This window comes from Pseudorca crassidens, chromosome 8 (assembly GCF_039906515.1).
Source record: "Pseudorca crassidens isolate mPseCra1 chromosome 8, mPseCra1.hap1, whole genome shotgun sequence".
Lineage (NCBI taxonomy): Eukaryota > Metazoa > Chordata > Mammalia > Artiodactyla > Delphinidae > Pseudorca > Pseudorca crassidens.
The window spans coordinates 26,437,801-26,456,751 of NC_090303.1; the positions used below are offsets into that span (position 1 = coordinate 26,437,801).

General features: G+C 33.1%; 1 protein-coding gene across 6 annotated transcripts in view; it reads right to left on the reverse strand.

Moving 5' to 3' along the window:
- CACNA2D1 (calcium voltage-gated channel auxiliary subunit alpha2delta 1) overlaps nt 1-18,951 on the reverse strand; it is a 512,643-nt gene that overhangs the window by 56,908 nt on the left and 436,784 nt on the right. For 4 of the 6 annotated variants that reach the window (XM_067746078.1, XM_067746077.1, XM_067746081.1 and 1 more), the window contains 7 exons: nt 17,053-17,130; nt 15,058-15,132; nt 14,711-14,785; nt 11,431-11,487; nt 7,577-7,648; nt 6,259-6,330; nt 3,644-3,705 (listed from right to left, as the gene is read on the reverse strand). In XM_067746078.1, coding sequence (XP_067602179.1) covers nt 3,644-3,705; nt 6,259-6,330; nt 7,577-7,648; nt 11,431-11,487; nt 14,711-14,785; nt 15,058-15,132; nt 17,053-17,130 — 491 coding nt within the window. The remainder of the gene's footprint in view (nt 1-3,643; nt 3,706-6,258; nt 6,331-7,576; nt 7,649-11,430; nt 11,488-14,710; nt 14,786-15,057; nt 15,133-17,052; nt 17,131-18,951) is intronic. The other 2 variants (XM_067746079.1, XM_067746080.1) reach the window with 2 other exon arrangements.

The window sequence follows — 18,951 nt, forward strand, 5'->3', positions numbered from 1 at the left end:
GCAGAGAGCACTTTCCCACATGTGCATCCAACATTTCCTTTTATCATGAAATCATCACTAACGAGACAGGGCTCCCAGATTTCCTGTTGGCTGCCACACCTTCTGACAAGTTTATCCAAAAAAATGAAAGGTGGTAATAACCACGGAAACGGAAAGAAAAATAATTACTTGTGTATGTACATAAAGATTGTATATGTGTAAAGAGATGCCTAATAGAAATGAGAGAGGGAAATCAAGAGACGCAAGTAAAATAAACATTCATTCTGGTGTTATTCAGTAGGTTCAAAATTATGTCAAAAACTGGAAAACTGGAGAAAGACTGGCAGGTAGCGTCTCATGACATTGGTAACCGTGTGCCCCTCTTCTAGACCTAGTCTGCGTGCCATGCTAGCAACCCACTACTAAGGGAATCTCCAGCACTCTAGGCTCCCCTGAAAAGTTATGTGTATGTTCTGGGGCAGAGGGGGGAGGAGTGTTGTTTCGTTTTATTAGGAAAAGAACAGTTGAGTCCACCACAGCCTATTAAGTAGGCTACATATTAACTGTATATTAATATGTAGTTAAAGAGGCCCTCATATTTGAGTATTGCAATGGAAGTTTGGAAACTATTATTTGGATTTGACAGAATGAGACAAATTGAAAATCTAAATATTTAACTGTGTAAATATTTACAGAATGTCTACTGTGTGCCACTGACTTATGAGCTGAGGATTCAAAAATAAATGAAGCAGGCAACAATCTTAGAATCTCAGAGTCTAACAATCTCAGAACTTTGCCCTCTTAGAACTTATAGTGAAGGAAGACAAACAACAAACAGTAGAAATAAATTTCTTTATATATGCTTCATATATATGTGTGTGTATGTGCATATACACATATATAATATCAAATGATAATGAGGCACTTTACATTTTAGGTAGGATTATTGGGGAAGGCCTTATTGAGGCGACAATAAAGTAAGTGAAGGTGTGAAGATGGAGTAAGCATGTGAATACCTGGGGAAAATTCATCCTAGGCAGAAATAACTTCGGGTGCAAAGGTCCTGAGGCAGAATGGTCCCGGGTTTATGAGGACTAGCAAGGAGGATAGTGTAGCTCTGACATGAAGGTGGTTCAGTGGAGAACGTGAGAAGGTAACTTCAGATAACTGATGATAAATTAGGTCAGACGCTGTAAGTCCTCTAATGGTCATGACAAACTTCGGATTTTATAGAGATTAAGATAGCAAATTATTGGAGAATTTTGACTAGAGAAATGAAACAATATAACTCAAGTATTAATAATATCACTCTTGTTATTGTGTTGTGAATGGAAGTAGAGATAGGAGATGGAGATATAGATGCAAGTCGTTATGCGGTAGAAGGTCTCTTCTGATTGCTTCCTATTTCACTGAGAAAAACAGAAGTAAAGACATCACCTGAGAGAAAAATGGATGGGAAAGAGACAGGTTTGAGGAGTGAAGAGAGGCTATCAAAAGTCATCTAGAAGCATCCTAAATTTACTGGACTATTGAGATCAGCAGGCACTACTGAAGTACACTTAAGGTTAAAGGTCCTGAATTTTGGATGTCACCAGTCAAGGAATATTTTATTTCTCCCATTTGTAGCTGTGTGGGTGCAGTGTGGTGTTGGTAATAATTTAACCAGGATTGGGATTGGTCAAACTACTGTTCGCCAAACCTAAGTATGATGCAGGGAGTTGATGGTATGTGTAAGAGAGTGAACGTAGTAAGACCCAAAGAATTTATGTTGAATAAAGAGGGGTACAAGGACGTGAGGAAGGCAAGGACAGTGAAAGGTCGAAGGGGTTGATGGATTTCAGGTCTCAATTGAGTCAAAGGATTGTTGCAGTTGGACTATTAGAAGGAGGGGTTGGAAAGCTAAAATGTATTACTCTGAGAGTTGGATAAAAAAAATCTCAAACTAAGATTATGTAGGACTTGCAGTCCTAATGTTAGAGTTGTAAAACATGACCTTGTAGTAGGTAGCTAAGATAGCGGAATGACAAGATCATCAGAGGGGAGGAGATTAAAAAAAAAAAAAGAGAGTGCAGGCACCAGAAAAATCATCTACGTCACTGGTATTTAAAGTGTGTCAAGAGACCTGGCCCACTTGCAAACTATCTATTACCAGCTCATGATTAATTAAGCATAGAAACTGAGAGTAAGCATTTAGGAATTTTTATAGCAATTTGACACATGAATTTCATGTCTATGAAATGTAATAAACATTTTTTTTCCACTTGAGTTTTCATCTCTTTTAAAGTTTATTTTAGTAAACAATTTTCGTTTTATTTTATATAAGTGTGGGTATGTCTCAAATATTTTGAGAAACACTGATCCATGTGAATGGAGGAGAGGGTGGCAACCACACAGAAACTGATATCTTACAGGAACCAGAGGGAGATGACTGTTCAAAGGGAAGAATGGTGCGCGGTGTGGTCTGGTGACATGAGATCCAAAGATGGAAGGTGTTAGGGAGAGGAGGAAGAGAGAATAAGTAACAAGCAGGACATTTTCGTAACAGCCTCAGTATTATGAGGCTGTAGGAAGCAGGACCACAGGGAAAGCAGTGACCTTAGAGCAAACAAAACAAAAAATGCTCAGCAAGGGCTTCCCTGGTGGCGCAGTGGTTGAGAGTCCTCCTGCCGATGCAGGGGACGCGGGTTCGTGCCCCAGTCCGGGAAGATCCCACGTGCCGCGGAGTGGCTGGGCCCGTGAGCCATGGCCGCTGAGCCTGCGTGTCCGGAGACTGTGCTCCGCAGCGGGAGAGGCCACAGCAGTGAGAGGCCCGCGTACCGCAAAAAAAAAAAAAAAAAAAAAAAAAAAAATGCTCAGCAAGTGCTGAAGAATGGAGAATTTCCAAGAAATTTTAGGGTATTAGTCTGTCCAATTTTCCAAGGTCCAGTCAATTGAAGGGATCAGGATATTACAGAATTTCTACTCATGGGATTAAATTATATCAATTGAGCATTTTATATCAGATTATACTATGATGTAATACGTTTCATTTTTAAGTTAATTTGCAACCTAAATGTAAGTAATGTAAACTAAATGACAATTTAAATGAGGAGGTCAGTGGAGGTGATGACCACAAAGTAATAAATGTCAACATTTATTATTACTAACATAAATATATAAAACACCAAATATGTGTATATCATACAAGCTTTCATTTCTAAATTTTATATTTCTAGCTTTTTCCTATCTTTCTCATTTTGAAAATCAGAATGTATAACTTTAATGCATTTTAATGTTGGAAAGGATAACATTTCTATTTTAATTATATTGAAAATAGCTTATGAGTATGTAAAGACAACATTCATCCACTGAAAAAAATGACTACTTAAAAATAGGTGAGGGCTTCCCTGGTGGCGCAGTGGTTGAGAGTCCGCCTGCCGATGCAGGGGACACGGGTTCGTGCCCCGGTCCGGGAGGATCCCACATGCCGTGGAGCAGCTGGGCCCGTGAGCCATGGCCGCTGAGCCTGCGCGTCCGGAGCCTGTGCTCCGCAGCGGGAGAGGCCACAGCAGTGAGAGGCCCGCGTACCGCAAAAATAAATAAATAAATAATAAAAATAAAAATAGGTGAAAGGCACTGAACATTCTTTTATACAGCACACATAGAAATAAATAAGGTTAATTACCTGTAATCTGTGCCATTGACAGGGGTCCATGTATACGTCCTGTTTCCTTTGTCTATATACCTCTGAAAAAAAAAGAGTTGGACATGGTCATCATCACTTTTCATTTAAGTGAATTTATATGAAGAGCAGAATGCTAGGCTCTATTTATAAATTCAGTCATCATTCAATACCTTCTTCGCAAATATCTGATCTATACTATTCTACAATTATTTATTCTGTTATGAGGTGTGTGTGTGTGTAAAGCAACATTTTAGGGAAAAAAATACCCACATAATAAATTTTAAGGACGTTTAAGTGCAAAATCTTAGTAATTTATGCCAAATTATTAACCTCAAAACTTTAAAAACATTTCCTGAAAAATACATTTTAATATTGAAACAGGACTGAAATATTAGATAATGCTCAGATATTTCCATAGTAGGGTATGTTGAAGAGAAATTGATAATATCAGGAAATTAACGCACTGTGTCTAGACCCAAATGTATGGTTAGCACATTACTGTTCTTATTAAGCCATTATTATAGTACTTATCTATTATAAGAGACTAATTACTTAGTATAACTGAAGGTTAGAAAGACAACTATATCCACTAGGGTAAGGAAGTAAGAGCTAAATAACCTCATGGATATTGAATCTTTCTTATGGAGCTACTGAACAGTAGTAAAGAAATGATCATTACTTCTTCCATTAGGTATGGTGATGACACATATGTATCTTTTAGTATTTTTAGTTATCACCAGCTTCATCATCCTCATCAGAACAATAATATTCACTGAATATAACTTGGTGTTAGGCAATATCTAGGCATTTTACAGTCATTGTATCATTTAATCAACTCCCTGGAGTAAATGAAATACTATTCTTTTCCACAATTTACTGATGAAGAAATGAGGACTTTAGTCGGCAGGATGAAGGAGAATGTACGATGTCAAGTTCATTTTATAACAACTACACAGTGTTGCTTCTATACATCAAATATCCCCATGGCTTTACTGAGGTGTGTGGAGGATGAGGGGAGGGAGGGCAGGAAGTGCTCAGGAAGTTTTTGGACTCCTAAAATTCATAAAAAAATTAAAAGAAATAATGTTTACATATTTATTAATACTCATAAAAAACCATGGCAAACTAGTATTGTTCAGCAAGTTATAAAAAACAGAATATCAAAAACTGTGTTGGATTAGAGAAATAAGCATACAAAACACTACTTTCTTCGATATTATTAATAGGAAAAGTCTATGGGTGGATATTGGTCAAAAAGAAGAATTTACAGTAAATTGAAGGAGAGAAACATCAAAGTGACTGAATAAAGACAAAATTGATTTGTAAGTTGAAAAAAGAATGTGCAGGTCCCAGAGTTCTTGCTGGCAGAACAAAACAGAGAAGCTGGCAGAACTGCTGAATGGTTTACATCTTTCCTCTGAAAAGTGAAGTGGTAAACAGCACGCGTAAAGTCTAAGTAAACAGAGTTGACGTTTCAACAAAGACTGAAACTGGTATATACCTCCCTTTGGGTTCTGGTAATAGGGACTCCTGATGATATTAAAATTAGAAAAGGCACGTGTTAATGAAGTACTGTATTTAGATACTAGCTCCATCTTAGGGAAAGCTCTGCTGAGAAATTCAGGAGAAATGTTACACTTAAAAGGGATGAGCTTGTGAGGAAACGGACATAAATTATACATAAAAGCTTAAATTAAATTTCCAGGCTCAAAAGCTTGGGAGTTCTATACATTTTTCAAATCCTCAAACATACGAATGTGTATTTATTCCACATGTGACTGATAATGAATAGATACACTTCTCATATACAGAGTTTTTCCACGTCAATATAAAACAATACAAGTGTTACATAGCTGTACCAGTGATTTTATGGCAGTAGCTGTGTTATCTTTGGATTTAATTTCAGGTTTAAATTCAGGGAAATAGTGCTTAAATAGTAAAAGAAGATAAATGAAGCCAGAAACAAGTTAAGAAACAAACAAAAAATATATGGAACTCAACAATTAGAACATCTGCATGCACAAACCATACAAAACATACAGCTATTAAATATTAACTTCAAATTTGTATGACTGAAATGGCCTAAAAGAACATGGCAAACATCATATTGTGTATTCTATTTCTTATACTGGTAAAAAAAAAAAAAATGGAGACATAAATATAATTTTCAATAACCAACAAGGACCTACTGTATAGCACAGGGAATTATATTCAATATTATGTAATAAACTTTGGGGAAAAGAATCTGAAAAAGAATATATATATATATGTGTGTATATATATGTATGTATAACTGAATCGTTGTGCTGTATACCTTTAACTTACATGATATTGTAAATCAACTATACATCAATTAAAAAAATTAAAAAATATAATTTTCAAGAACATATTGTAAATGATAGAAGAATACATCAAGAAATCTAAAGCAACATTTTATAGAAATTTCAGAGTTAAAAATCTTATTAAAAATATCCCTCCAGCAAAGAGTGCTTTAAACAATTTTTCTTTTCTAGAAATGTCCCTTTTTATGAATAAATATTGCTTTACCACTAATATCAATTATCATTATTAATATACACATTTTAATTTAAGAATAAACCTGACTTAATTCTTACCTCATCTTGAGATTTAACCAGGGTTCTGAATGTTTTTTCTCCGCTTTCTCCATCTATCATTTTATTTCGAATCTAAGGGAAATTGAAACAATTACTTTATAGCAGATACTAAATTGACCTACCGAAGTGTGGAAATATTCTTTTAAAAGTTACCACATCATTATTTTACATTATCTTAAAATGATAAAAACATTCTTAATGAAATATTTTCAACCAGTCATTAATTTCTGAAATGTAATTAATAAAAGTGTTCAATTACTTTATGGGACTGATGGAGGGGAAACTGAGACTTGAGAGGTTAAATACAATTACAGTTACTCAGTGGTATGAGAGTCCAGGAACCAAGCTCTTCAACATTACATGATCCTACTTTATGCTGTCAAAATACTTTACAACAAATATTCATTATTTACCTAAAACATCCCAGCACTATGCCTCAGTCTAAGGTAACTATGATAAATAGATTCTCTTGTTCTACATTGAGGGAGTAAGGTTGTAAAGTGTGTAAAGCAAGTACAAATTAAAACACACTGTGACAAACTGTAAAAGAAATATGGTGGCCTTTGAATAGAGAAGAGGAGTTAGTTCATCTGAAAGAATCTTAAAAATCTCTGCTCTGGCGTGCAAGAGCCAGGTTCAAATCCTGGTTCTGCTACTTACTAGTTGAGTAACTGGAGATAAGCTATTTAACCTCCCGTACCTCAAACAGATCATCAGTACAACAGATATAATAACAATAACAATGCACCTATTCAAAGGCTCTTGAGAATCCATGACTGACACATATCATGTACTCCATAAATGTTATTATTAATGATTATCCCTATTATTATGGAAGCCCCTCTCGGAGGAAGTGGCATGCAATTTTGGTTTTGAAATAAAATAGAAACTTTCTGAGTATAGAGTACTAAGACAAACATGGCAGCTTCTTTCCTCATGTTGCTTATTGGGTGGTTGGATGATTAAATTCCCTGCAACTTTTCTTTCAACTCTATGGCAACGTCCCCCTCTCTCTGTTTTTTATTGAAATTTACAAGTTACATTTGTATCGAAATACTGAAAATAACTCTACCTGTGGAAGGAGAAAGAAAAACACTAAGGTCACACCCAATTTAAAATATTTATTCCTTTTCATATGATCTTTCGGATGAGAGAGCCCAGGATCTAGAAATTTTTAAAGATAAAAAACATTCATCTTTGTGTGTATAGTACCTAAGACAGAACCAACACAATGAAGCTGCTCAACAGATCCCTGTGGACTGGAAGGACACCAGCATCTGACCTGAGGGTGCTGTTCAAGCTGACTGATTGCACTCACCTCCACTTTAATATCATTCTCTAATTCTGCATCAAGGAAATCCAAAGTTACTGGCTCCTGAGATTTGGGGTTCTACGCAGAAAATAGTAATTAAGCATATATGACATTGTAAAATGATGCTGTATATAGAATAACTCAATAGATATTTAAATATGAAATTAATTCCATAAAAGTTACTTACCTAAGGTATCTTAAAAAGTTGACAAAATAATTATATAAAGGTATATTCTTTCATATATATTTAAAAATAATAATAAGTAGGCTAGGGATTTGAGCTTTAAGTATAGCAGACAAATTTTAATTAATAACCAACTGAAGAGTTTTGAGTCCTGTGTTAGATAGGACATTTATAATCACAAATTCTGTGGCAATATGACTTTTGAAGATCCACTTACAGATTTTATCTTTAATTGGGATGTGAAAGGAGCAAAATACAGCCATGTGGATAACATATTTGGCAATAAAACAAAGGCGGTGTGTAAGTAATATACATTATTTGTATTCCATAAACAATAAAATTATATGAGGGAAAATGTTTTAAAAATGTTTGAATTTGCTAAGGAGAACAAACTCTTCTAAATTTATTTTTCCTTCTTCAAATGCATAAAGAAAAGATGCAAGTTTGCTTCATGTATTTGAAACTCAGAAATTTTACAATATATTTTAATGAGTCAAATTAAGTCAATTTTGTAAGATAAAATTTATGGTAAAGTCGTAAGGATTTTAATAAAGATTGGCTATTGTGATTGAAGTCGAACTTGAATAATAACCCCTAGGTTCACTAAATACTGTTTTCCTGCTTTACACGTCCTACTGCTGCTTCTTGCTGGTGTGTAATAAGAAATCAGATTCACTATGGAACAGGCAGATTATTTATTTACATAAACATATCAAATGAAACTGTTAACCTGGTAAATTTACCTCACATGACATTTAAAAAATTTCTCAATCATAAAATGAGGATATCAAAATATCTGATAAACAAAAATATACTATCCTCTTATAATACTTACTAAGTAATGTAACACGCCCTAGGAGAATTTCAAAGTTCACTAGAACATAAAATCATAATAGGTGTCTATTATTTTACAACTGTAAAAATTTAGAAACTGGATTTTTAATATTTACTAAAATAAATACCATCAATATATGATAACTAATTAGACAGAAGTAAAAAATAAATAGAAATTATGCTGTATTAGTGCAAGGTCACTGGAATTTTAAAAATTTCAGCCTCACAGGCTCTTCCAAAATACATTCAGATCATTATTTTAAACAATGTTTTAGTAGGGCTGACTACCCAAGACAATGCCAATAATTAAAAATGTATTAAAATTAAACATCTTTATTTCAAATGCTGAATGACACAGTATACATGGCATGTATTTATTTTATAATAAAGACAAAAATGCCTTCAAAGAGTAGCTCCATTTAAATAATGAAAATATATGATTCCCATTGGTTTTGATGAATGGGGATTCTTAAAGGCAAATTAAAACAAAAAACCCAACTGTGTCTGGCATTTTTATTAAGAAAATATTCACTGCTTATGAACTTCATATCTAGATTCACAAGGTTCTAGAATATTGAAAGTAAGTATTGGATTGTTCAATAGGTGAAAATACTGGTCATTGTTTAGGCAGCATCTTATTGGCTCAGAAGCAAATACTCTTTGGAAAAGTAATATTTTATAAAAAGAAAATAAAAATCAGCATTGAAAATAATTCTAGTCCTCTGTTTAAAAAACAAAACTGAGAAAGGTTCTATCAAAAGGATACTCTAAAGCTGACAAATTATTCTGAATTGCTTAAAGTCCCATGAAATAAATTATCTTTACACAAACATCCTCACATCAGTATTAAAATTTTAACTCACCACAAAACAAAGTCAAAATAAAATGATAAAATATAAACGTAAATAAGAATATTATCTTACATGCAATGGATAATGCATAGCATGACCAGACCCAAACAGCATGCATGGAGGAGGCATTATCAGGAAGAATTGGCAATATGAAGATCACGTCCCAATCCAACATACAAAGACACAGACAGGAAAAGGAAATCATAAAAGAAAAATGTCAATGCATCACTTGTACTTTTTAAATGGCAATCTGGCTGACCATTTTTTAAAAGACTCATTACAGGTACAGTGATTGAAAAATTCAAAAGCAGAACTCTTCTCATCAGAAAGCACCAAGAGAGGCTTGAGAACTGGAATCCAGTCCCTGCACTCCCAGTACTTTTGTTTGATGTTTTAAATATCTAACAATTCTCATTTGTAAAATTTGAATATCAACTGATATAAAGACCATACCATTTGTGGAACTAAAATAAAAGGCACAAGGCAATGTTGTTACATTTTAAATTGAAATAATTAGTAGTTGGTATTATTAAAAATACTACATAGCTCAAAAAATATTTTCCAAGTTCAGACATCTTGTGTGGTTGCTAGTTTGCCATTTGAGTTTCCTTGGAAGGAAAACAAAAATAAGACAACCATTTTTCAGGTTGTTTATTTTTAAATTATATCACAATATTTACATGCAATATTTGAAAGTACGGCAAAACTAAAAATTCACTAAAATGTACATGACTGCAATGAGTATAATCCAAGGTAATCCACAAAAAGAAACATGCAAGAGGAGTAACATAAAACAATTTAATAAATCAAGAAAAGACATAAACATAATTTTAACCTCTACAGGAATCACAAAAGAAATGGAGACTGATGCAACAACACAAAATTCAGATTGTCATAGAATTCTAGAGCTAGAAGGAAACTGAAGCTTCTATTAATCCATTGGCTCTGTACTTTAGAATTACCTGGGAACTTTAAAACTATTTCAGAAGCCCGGCTCCCATCCCTGGTCAAATTAAATCAGAATTTTCAGGAGATGGAGCTGGGGATCGATATATGTATTCAATTTCCTAGGAATATACTGTGTAGGATAGGAAACAATTATTAGTTTAATCTTCCTGCTTTTCAGATGAAGAAACTGAAGTACTATGGGGTTTAGTGAACTACTCAAGGATATAGTGTTGGCTATAAGTAGAACAAACTGGAACTCAGTTCTACTAATTCATAGCTTAATGATCTCTTAATATCACACTACCTCTCCATTATAACGTCACCAACTTTTTAAAAGAAATGATAGGATTACACAGAAAACCTTAAGTCACATTGAACTTTCTCTGAAATTTTGAAATGCTCTTGCTAAATTCTACTAAACTACAGGAAGTATCCGTTTATGCTGATTATTTTTAGTGCACTTATAGAAATAAGCATACATAGAATAATGTTTAAATATGTTGCCATCAGAGAAAAGATTTTGTAGTAAGTTTGCCAGATAATATTTATTTGCAATTTTGGACATTTTTAATTAGGTGAAGGGAACTTCCTCCAACTGCTAATCTGAAAATACACTTAGAAATCCAAAGAAATTTTGGGTTACATTGTGTGGTTTATAGAAATTATATATTAGAATTGTATTTTTATTTCCACTAAGAAGTTAATTTTACAAGCAAATTGTTAGGATTACATGGATTTGACACTAAGTTCACAATATATAATAACAAATCTATTTTTTAGAAGCCATTTAATTGTGATTACTCTGATTATCATTGTTATTACATCATTTGCTAGCAATCTTTAGTCAGCAAATGCATACCCTCTGCCATTATTAATAACATTTTTGCTCTGGCTTATTGAGAAATGATGCTCATCTCCATCTCATGCTCTGGAAGCTTGCTGTCAGGAAAGGCAGCATTAATCATATGCTTTTAGGAAGAGAAGCTTAATTGCAACTCTGATTTAGCAAATTTGAAGGCACTGCTAACTTCATTCACAGTTACCTGAACATTTGGTCTCCTTTTTCTTAAATTAATTGTTGGTATACCTACACCAATAGGCTGAAGCAACAGAAAGATGGTAATTCATCATACTACATATCAACATGGGTAAGCGTTCTATCCTGTCATCAATTTTGGTCAGATATTTCCTTGATCAGAAACAGGTATCATCAAGCTCATGATGAGTCAATAAATGAAAGTTCAAAAATATTTTTAGTGAATAAAATATGTAATGCTAGTAAAAATGCTCAAACTTTTTTTTAGCAAAATGACTAATGTTTTCCTTTTATTCCTAGGGGAAAAAAAAGTGAGAATGTAGGAAATGAGAAAGATGGTTTGTCTCAGACAACTTCTTTGCTGATTTTATTTTATTTTTGGCCGCACCCCATAGCTTGAGGGATCTTAGTTCCCTGACCAGGGATCGAACCCAGTCCCACCGCAGTGAAAGCGGCGAGTTCTAACCACTGGACTGTCGGAGAATTCCCTATGGTGATTTAAAAAACGGAAAAAACAGGAATTCTTTAGAATGTATATGATTCAAATGTGTTAAAATATAAATACGATAGGATATTAAAAAGTCAGTCTTAAACGTTAAAATTTGTGCCTTTGTTAGTGACAACAAATGTTACATCCATGGAACAAATGAAGAATTCAGTCATAACACTGTAGGTTTATTTTAAATATGGACTTCTAAAATGTAAATTATGCACAATTTCCTTATACAATAAATATTTCTTTAGACTGATAAAAATGAGGTTTTAATAAGTATACCTAATCTGGTTATTTCATTGAAACACAACAGAGGAATTCTCAAATGCATTTTGGAATAAAGGAGGATGCATAATTCAGCATTTGTCAAAATGTGGTCATGGTGGAGACTTTGAAAAGTCTCTCCGAGAAGATAAGTAACGATTCCTAAGAAAATTAGATATGCAAAAGATTCACAGCTACTTTATTTTCTGATATTCTTGGCTTTAGGACACTTGTTCTGCCTTCTATAAACTTCAAAATTGTATTGAAACAATGTGAATTAAGATTACAGTTTCAAGAAGAAAACAAAAGGCATTCAGCAAAGGATACCTGCGTAAGATCAGACTTTGATCTTGTTAAATAATAATGGATACTATGGAATGTAGCATTATTTTCCTTTATTTCTATTGGTGAATTTTGGATGCAAAGATTAAGATTAATTTTGTTAGTATACTCTCTAACCATATTGGTCCTCTGTATTTGTCAATTTCTAAAACAACTATCTTATACTATATCATCCTTTATCAGGTTCTTGTATCTGTCTGTATAGCAAGCACTGTCACCCACAAAAAGAAATTATAATATTTAACCTGTTAATGATGAGAATTGATAAGCATATTAATTCACAAGCATGAATTTCTGAAAAAAATAATACATTGATTGTCCAAACATTTTATTTTTAATGGTTTTCTAAAACAATATTTTTTCTAAAAGTTTTTTCTGTTGCACACTTGCTTATAATAATCTCCTATGTTAAAAATATGAAAAGCTAACATAATCCTGAAGAAAAATCACCTGGGCTTTAATAAGAATTTCTAAAGAATTTATATTTTCTTTGTAACTTTACGAATTTTAGTAAATTGATTATTCCAAATATGAGTCAAATATATGTTAACAGCATTCAAATAGTAATAAAATACTTTCTACATAAATACTGATTATTAGTAGAAGAATGTAGAAAAGGGGAAAACCCTTTTCAAATAATTACCTCTAAATGATGGTTTTATATATATACATCATACGTGATTATTCTAATTATTCTTTTTTATTTTGTCTATGACATATTTTAGTTCTTTCTGGGGAAGGAGTTAAGACTTACAATCATAAAATGTCCAACTACGTAAAAGTTGGGATCCTTCACACCCTTCAGCACATTACATTATTACTGCATTTAAATCACTTTACTTACAGGAATATAATTTAAAATACACTGGATATACAAACATAATACAAAATAATACTGTAAATTTTAAAAACTCTTAAAAAGACTTAAAAATTTTCAATTATGGAAAAATCAGAGAATGATTAGCCAATCATGAACAACTCTAAGAGGAACTTAACATGATATGTTTTCAAAGAGCTGTGATAGACTAATAATGTGAAAATATGCTTGTACCACATTTACAATAAAATAACAACTTTAAAAATAATGCAGGGTGATCAGCAGCTACATACGATTAGCAAATATTTAGATCATGATGGATTTTATATGGAAATAAGTTCCAAAGTGAGAAATAAAATATAGACATTAATTAAAACCACTCAATATATTTTTACATTCAATATTAATGGTTCTTAATTATTACTTTTTGAAGTTTTTAATGACCCCACTTTGTGTGTGTGTGTGTGTGTGTGTGTGTGTGTGTGTGTGTGTATGCACATACATACTTGTATGTGTCCTAAAACATCACTAACATTAAATCTCCATGCCTGGGGAGAAGGAAATAATATGCATAAGTCTGTATATATTTCCATCCAGCATGGTTTAAAGTATCCTTAATATTATCTTCAAAGTTAAACAATAACTTGAAGATGCTTATAAATTAAAAATATATAAGGTTTTGCCAATTTTACTTCTGGATAAATAAAGTTTTTTACCTGTGAAGCATTAATGAAAAGTGAAATGAGTTGGATGAGACATTTAGGAAAGTATTTTATATCTTGGGAACATAGGCATAAAGATTAGGATAAAATGGTTCATATATGGAATTTTATCACTTCCATATAACTCACTGATTAATAAACCCTTCCCATTTCTGAAGCCCATCCCATTTGACTTTTTCTTTTTGAATTTCATACATATCTTTATAAGCCTGGCAGATGGAAAGGGGAGATAATTACCAGGAAAAAAAGGGCAATGCAAATGGCCTACGCATAGAGGAACATGAATAATGATCTCAAGTTCACACGTATCCAGGCCATCTCCTTCACCACCTACAGCCTAATCAAAATACCAAGTGGGATGTGTGAAGCTCAGGCCCAGGAGGTGATAATGGCTGCCTCTGAGATAGGAATATTGGTTAGCTGGATGGTGGATAGAAACATTTCAGAACTAAACAGGTAAAGAGAAAACAAAAACTGTTTTCACACCTTCATATATTATAAACTGTGGTCTAGTCATTTATAACGTTACAGGTATAATGTTCCTTTATACTTAGTGCTGTATAGTGAATTTAAAACTGACGAACCTTTTAAGAACATTAATCATTAATTGTACAGAACGCTAATCATTGTAAATAAATTATATACATACCTTTGGCTGAAGATTTGGATGTAATAAAACATAACCATTAGGATCAATTGCAAAATAATAGCCATTGGGGCACAGCTGAAAAATAATAAGAAACAACCTTAAAGATTCCTGAGTCGCAATCAGAAATCCACATTCTTTAAAAAAAATTTCTTAAATACATATTTTAAAGCATAAAGAAAGATAACGTGATATCTTTACACTCTTTTAAGAATCCTTTTAAATATTAATTCCTTTGCTAAGATAACGGCACAAAATTTTTGAGAATTCCTTTTAAGTGCTTTAAAAACAAGCTAAATTAGTACAGAGTTTTAAACCAGAAGTTACCAACAGAGTAAACTGCATCTTACTGTAAAACGTGGTGTCAGTCTTTTAATATCTTCCAAAGACACATCAACTCCCATCACACCAAGAATCAGCTGGTTCTATAATAAGACAGTAAAAGGCAGTGTATTTTCTACCGAAAATTTACATATTTCTACACAATTATTATATACGTTCATCCTTCTGCTTGACAATGGTTGTATTCCATACTAGCTTAAACATATATATATATGTAAGGGTGAGGCACTTTTCCTATCAACTTGCAATGATTCTCAGCTTTGATTATATTCCCACAACTGTATCATTATTTAGCTTAAAAAGTGAAATCTTGATGATTAAAGCTAAAGTATAAAAGACATAATGAAATTTTAAATTTGATACTTCTTGTACTAATACTTAATTGCTGTACAGTCAGCAGCTGTAGGGGTGTGTGTGTGTGTGTGTGTGTGTGTGTGTGTGTGTGTGTGTGTGTTTGTGAGTGTAAACTAACTTTTTGGTATGCTATGATTAAGAAATCACAAAAATGTCCAGTTTAAAGTTACTTAGGCAATATGGAATGAGAAAACCATGGATTTTTGCTGCTGATAATACCTGTGTATACGTGAAAAGTACAATATGTGACCTTATTTGTAATAAAACAGCAGAAATTCTTACAACACTATTTCTGGTTGCTGCTAACTTCTAAATACCAAACAATGGGCATCACAGTTTTAGTTGCAAATCGAAAAGGCCACGTGGTAAACTTATCATAATCTTCTATGGGACATAGGATGTGAATGGTGTTAAAATTTAGAATCAGGAATTTTCATCTTAAATGTAATTATATAAATTATAAATCAAAATGTTACAAAGAAAATCATAAAATCCAGTTAATAGTTATCACAAGAACATTTTAAATTTTGTGTAGGTGCACACAGAACGAGAAAGTCATGTCAACAACTGTGCTCTTTTCCCATGAATCAACCCTAGTCTGAGCAAGTACCCCAAATTCAAGCAATCCCTTAGATAATCTACATGAGAAGTTAGAGAATTACTCCCTCCTGAGTTATGATGACTAGAACCAGCAGATAGTTAAGAATGGTAATGGGCCCCCAAAGAGGAATGACCAATGTTTTCTATGGCCACGTTATTAAAATAAGGAGTTCCACTGACATTTATAGTAAGTGAACAAACAATACTTTAGTGCAACCGACTTCATTTCATTATAAACTGGAAATAAATTTCCCTCAAATCAGGAATGTCAACCGAACTATAAAATGAGTATTTAGCATTAAAAAATCTTAACTTCTCCCACATTCTTAAATTCCTTCTTATGTAAGCTAAGAAACAGAAATGTAAACCTACTTTTAAATGAAAAGTATTTTTAAAAAATGAGACAATTTAACAAGTACAAGAGACATATTTTTCAAAACCTGTAGAACTTCAAGTTGGTAGCATTATATTACATTGACAATATTACCAGCACTATAGAAATCAAGATTTTTAATGAAACTCATTAAGTATTCTTCCTGAATCGTAAAAAAAGAGAAAAAAATAATGAGAACTATCATTTAAATCAGATCCTTATGTTACATGACAATTAAAAAAACTATCCTTTGAATGTAAGTTGGAGGAGCAGTGATTCTAAAAAGATACCTATACACGTGATACAAACATCACCATGGTTTTTTTCTTTGGATTTTTCTTTCTGAACTCCAAGGATATCTTAGATGCATTTAAAAATGTGCACACGAAAGTACTGTCCATTTATCATGTAATTACTCCCGGAGTCTGAACTTGTGTTCTCATCAAGTCATAGTTAAATAGAGTTAAGTTGAATGTTGGCTCTGGGGAACTGAGAACTTGACCTGCATTTCCTTTTTCCCAGGTGGTTATCACACAGGCAGCTGCTGCCTTTTACTTCCCGCCTCACGAGACAGTTACATTGTATGTATTTCCTTATAGAAATATCTTATCCACACTGAGCTTCAACGTCATAGCTTATCATTTATTATTATTAATTTTATCAATTAACTTTTAACCTTTAAGTTTGTCTTATTTTCATTTTGGCCGGTTATGTTGAAGACCGGAAGAGTTCCAGTAATGACAAGTCCCAGTTCCTTAAAATAGATTCAGAGAGAAAAGTCAAATTAAAATTACAATTTAAACTTTATCATTCTGCATTAGTTTTTGATATCTGACAGTGCATTTTAGTTACTTTATAAACAGCCACAAAAAAATTAGTAATTGATTTTGAAAGCTTACTTTTTAAAAAGGCAATGAAATGCCTTAGAAATAAGCAGGATCTAGTAGGCAGTTCTTTAAGCATGCAACATCTAAAATAACACTCTTAAGACAGCATTACAAATAACTATAAAAATCAAATTACACTAAGCATTTCAGTAACCCTGCCCCTCCACTCTTTTTTTCATAGTGAGTGATAGTTCACCTAATACCTGGGACCACCATGAGCAGAGTGATATTAAAATATTGTTTCAGGGACTTCCCTGGTGGCGCAGTGGTTAAGAATCCGCCTGCCAATGCGGGGTACGTGGGTTTGAGCCCTGGCCCGGGAAGATCCCACATGCCGCGGAGCAGCTAAGCCCGTGCGCCACAACTGCTGAGCAACCCCCGCTCGCCACAACTAGAGAAAGCCAGAACACAGCAACGAAGACCCAATGCAGCCAAAAATAAATAAATGTATTAAAAGAAATATATATATATATAGTTTCAAATGATTTATTTAACCTTCCTTTCTTTTTGCTTCATTCTTAACTTTTTTCATGCCCTAAGCCAAAGGCTGCATGCTAAACCACAGATGTGTAGCAGAATAACATTATAAACAGAAAAAACATGCTACTGATACTGCATCTCTGGGATATTCTAGGTAAGTATACTATGATGTTCAAAAGAAGCAATATTGCTTCTAAATACTCTCCAAAATAAATAGTGATTTTTGACAAAGTGAAATGATGCAGACAAGACAACTGCAAGCATCAAATATGAAAGTCCAGTCATGAAGCCTTTTAGTATAATAAAAATAATTAAAATTAAGGAAATGACTACATGTAGTTGGCTGTATGATATATACATGTTGGCTTTCTACTTAATCCTAAGGAAGAACATGTGACCATGAAAAATCCTTAACTGAATATGCAAATTAATATTTGCAATGAAAACTGTCCACCTCAAAGAAAGGCAGATTACAGATAATTCAGAAACGTAGTATCCAAAAGACACCAAAATCCATGGATGTTCAAGTCCCTTATATAAAATGGGTAGTATTTGCATATAACCCATGCACAACTTCCCACAGACTTCAAATTATCTCTAGATAACTTATAATACCTAATACAATGTAAATAGTTGTAAATACAATGTAAATGTTATGTAAACAGTTGCCAGTGCCTGGCAAATTCAAGTTTTGCTTTTAAGAACTTTCTGAGATTCTTTTGTCCTGAATGTTTTCAATCTGCAGTTGGTTGTGCCTACAGACATGGAACACACGGGTATGGAGGACCGACCGTATATGTATACGCACAGTTTTAAAAATGGTAGCATGGTATAAGATAGGGTATATATGGGTGCACTCTTTTTCTTTGCATAACTTTTATATTTACAGAGAATACCATAATTTGCTTCTCAATATGGTAACATGTGCTCCCCAAATGAGATACTAGTCTTCTAACATATTAGACAAATCTATGAACTTATTTGTGCCTGACTTCCATTTTCTCCCTCCTTCATTAAGCAGACCAAAAAAATTGTACTCTATTCCAAGGCACTGTGCAAGTCTCTAAAAAAGAGAAATAAAATAAGATTTCTGCCTCCTGGAATTTATTTGATGTTTAGTTTTTAGGGTGTAAATCTTTTCATCTCTCTAACATAAAGAACCTTACTTTGTCTCCCAAATAAAATGAACCCTCCACAATTTTGTCCCA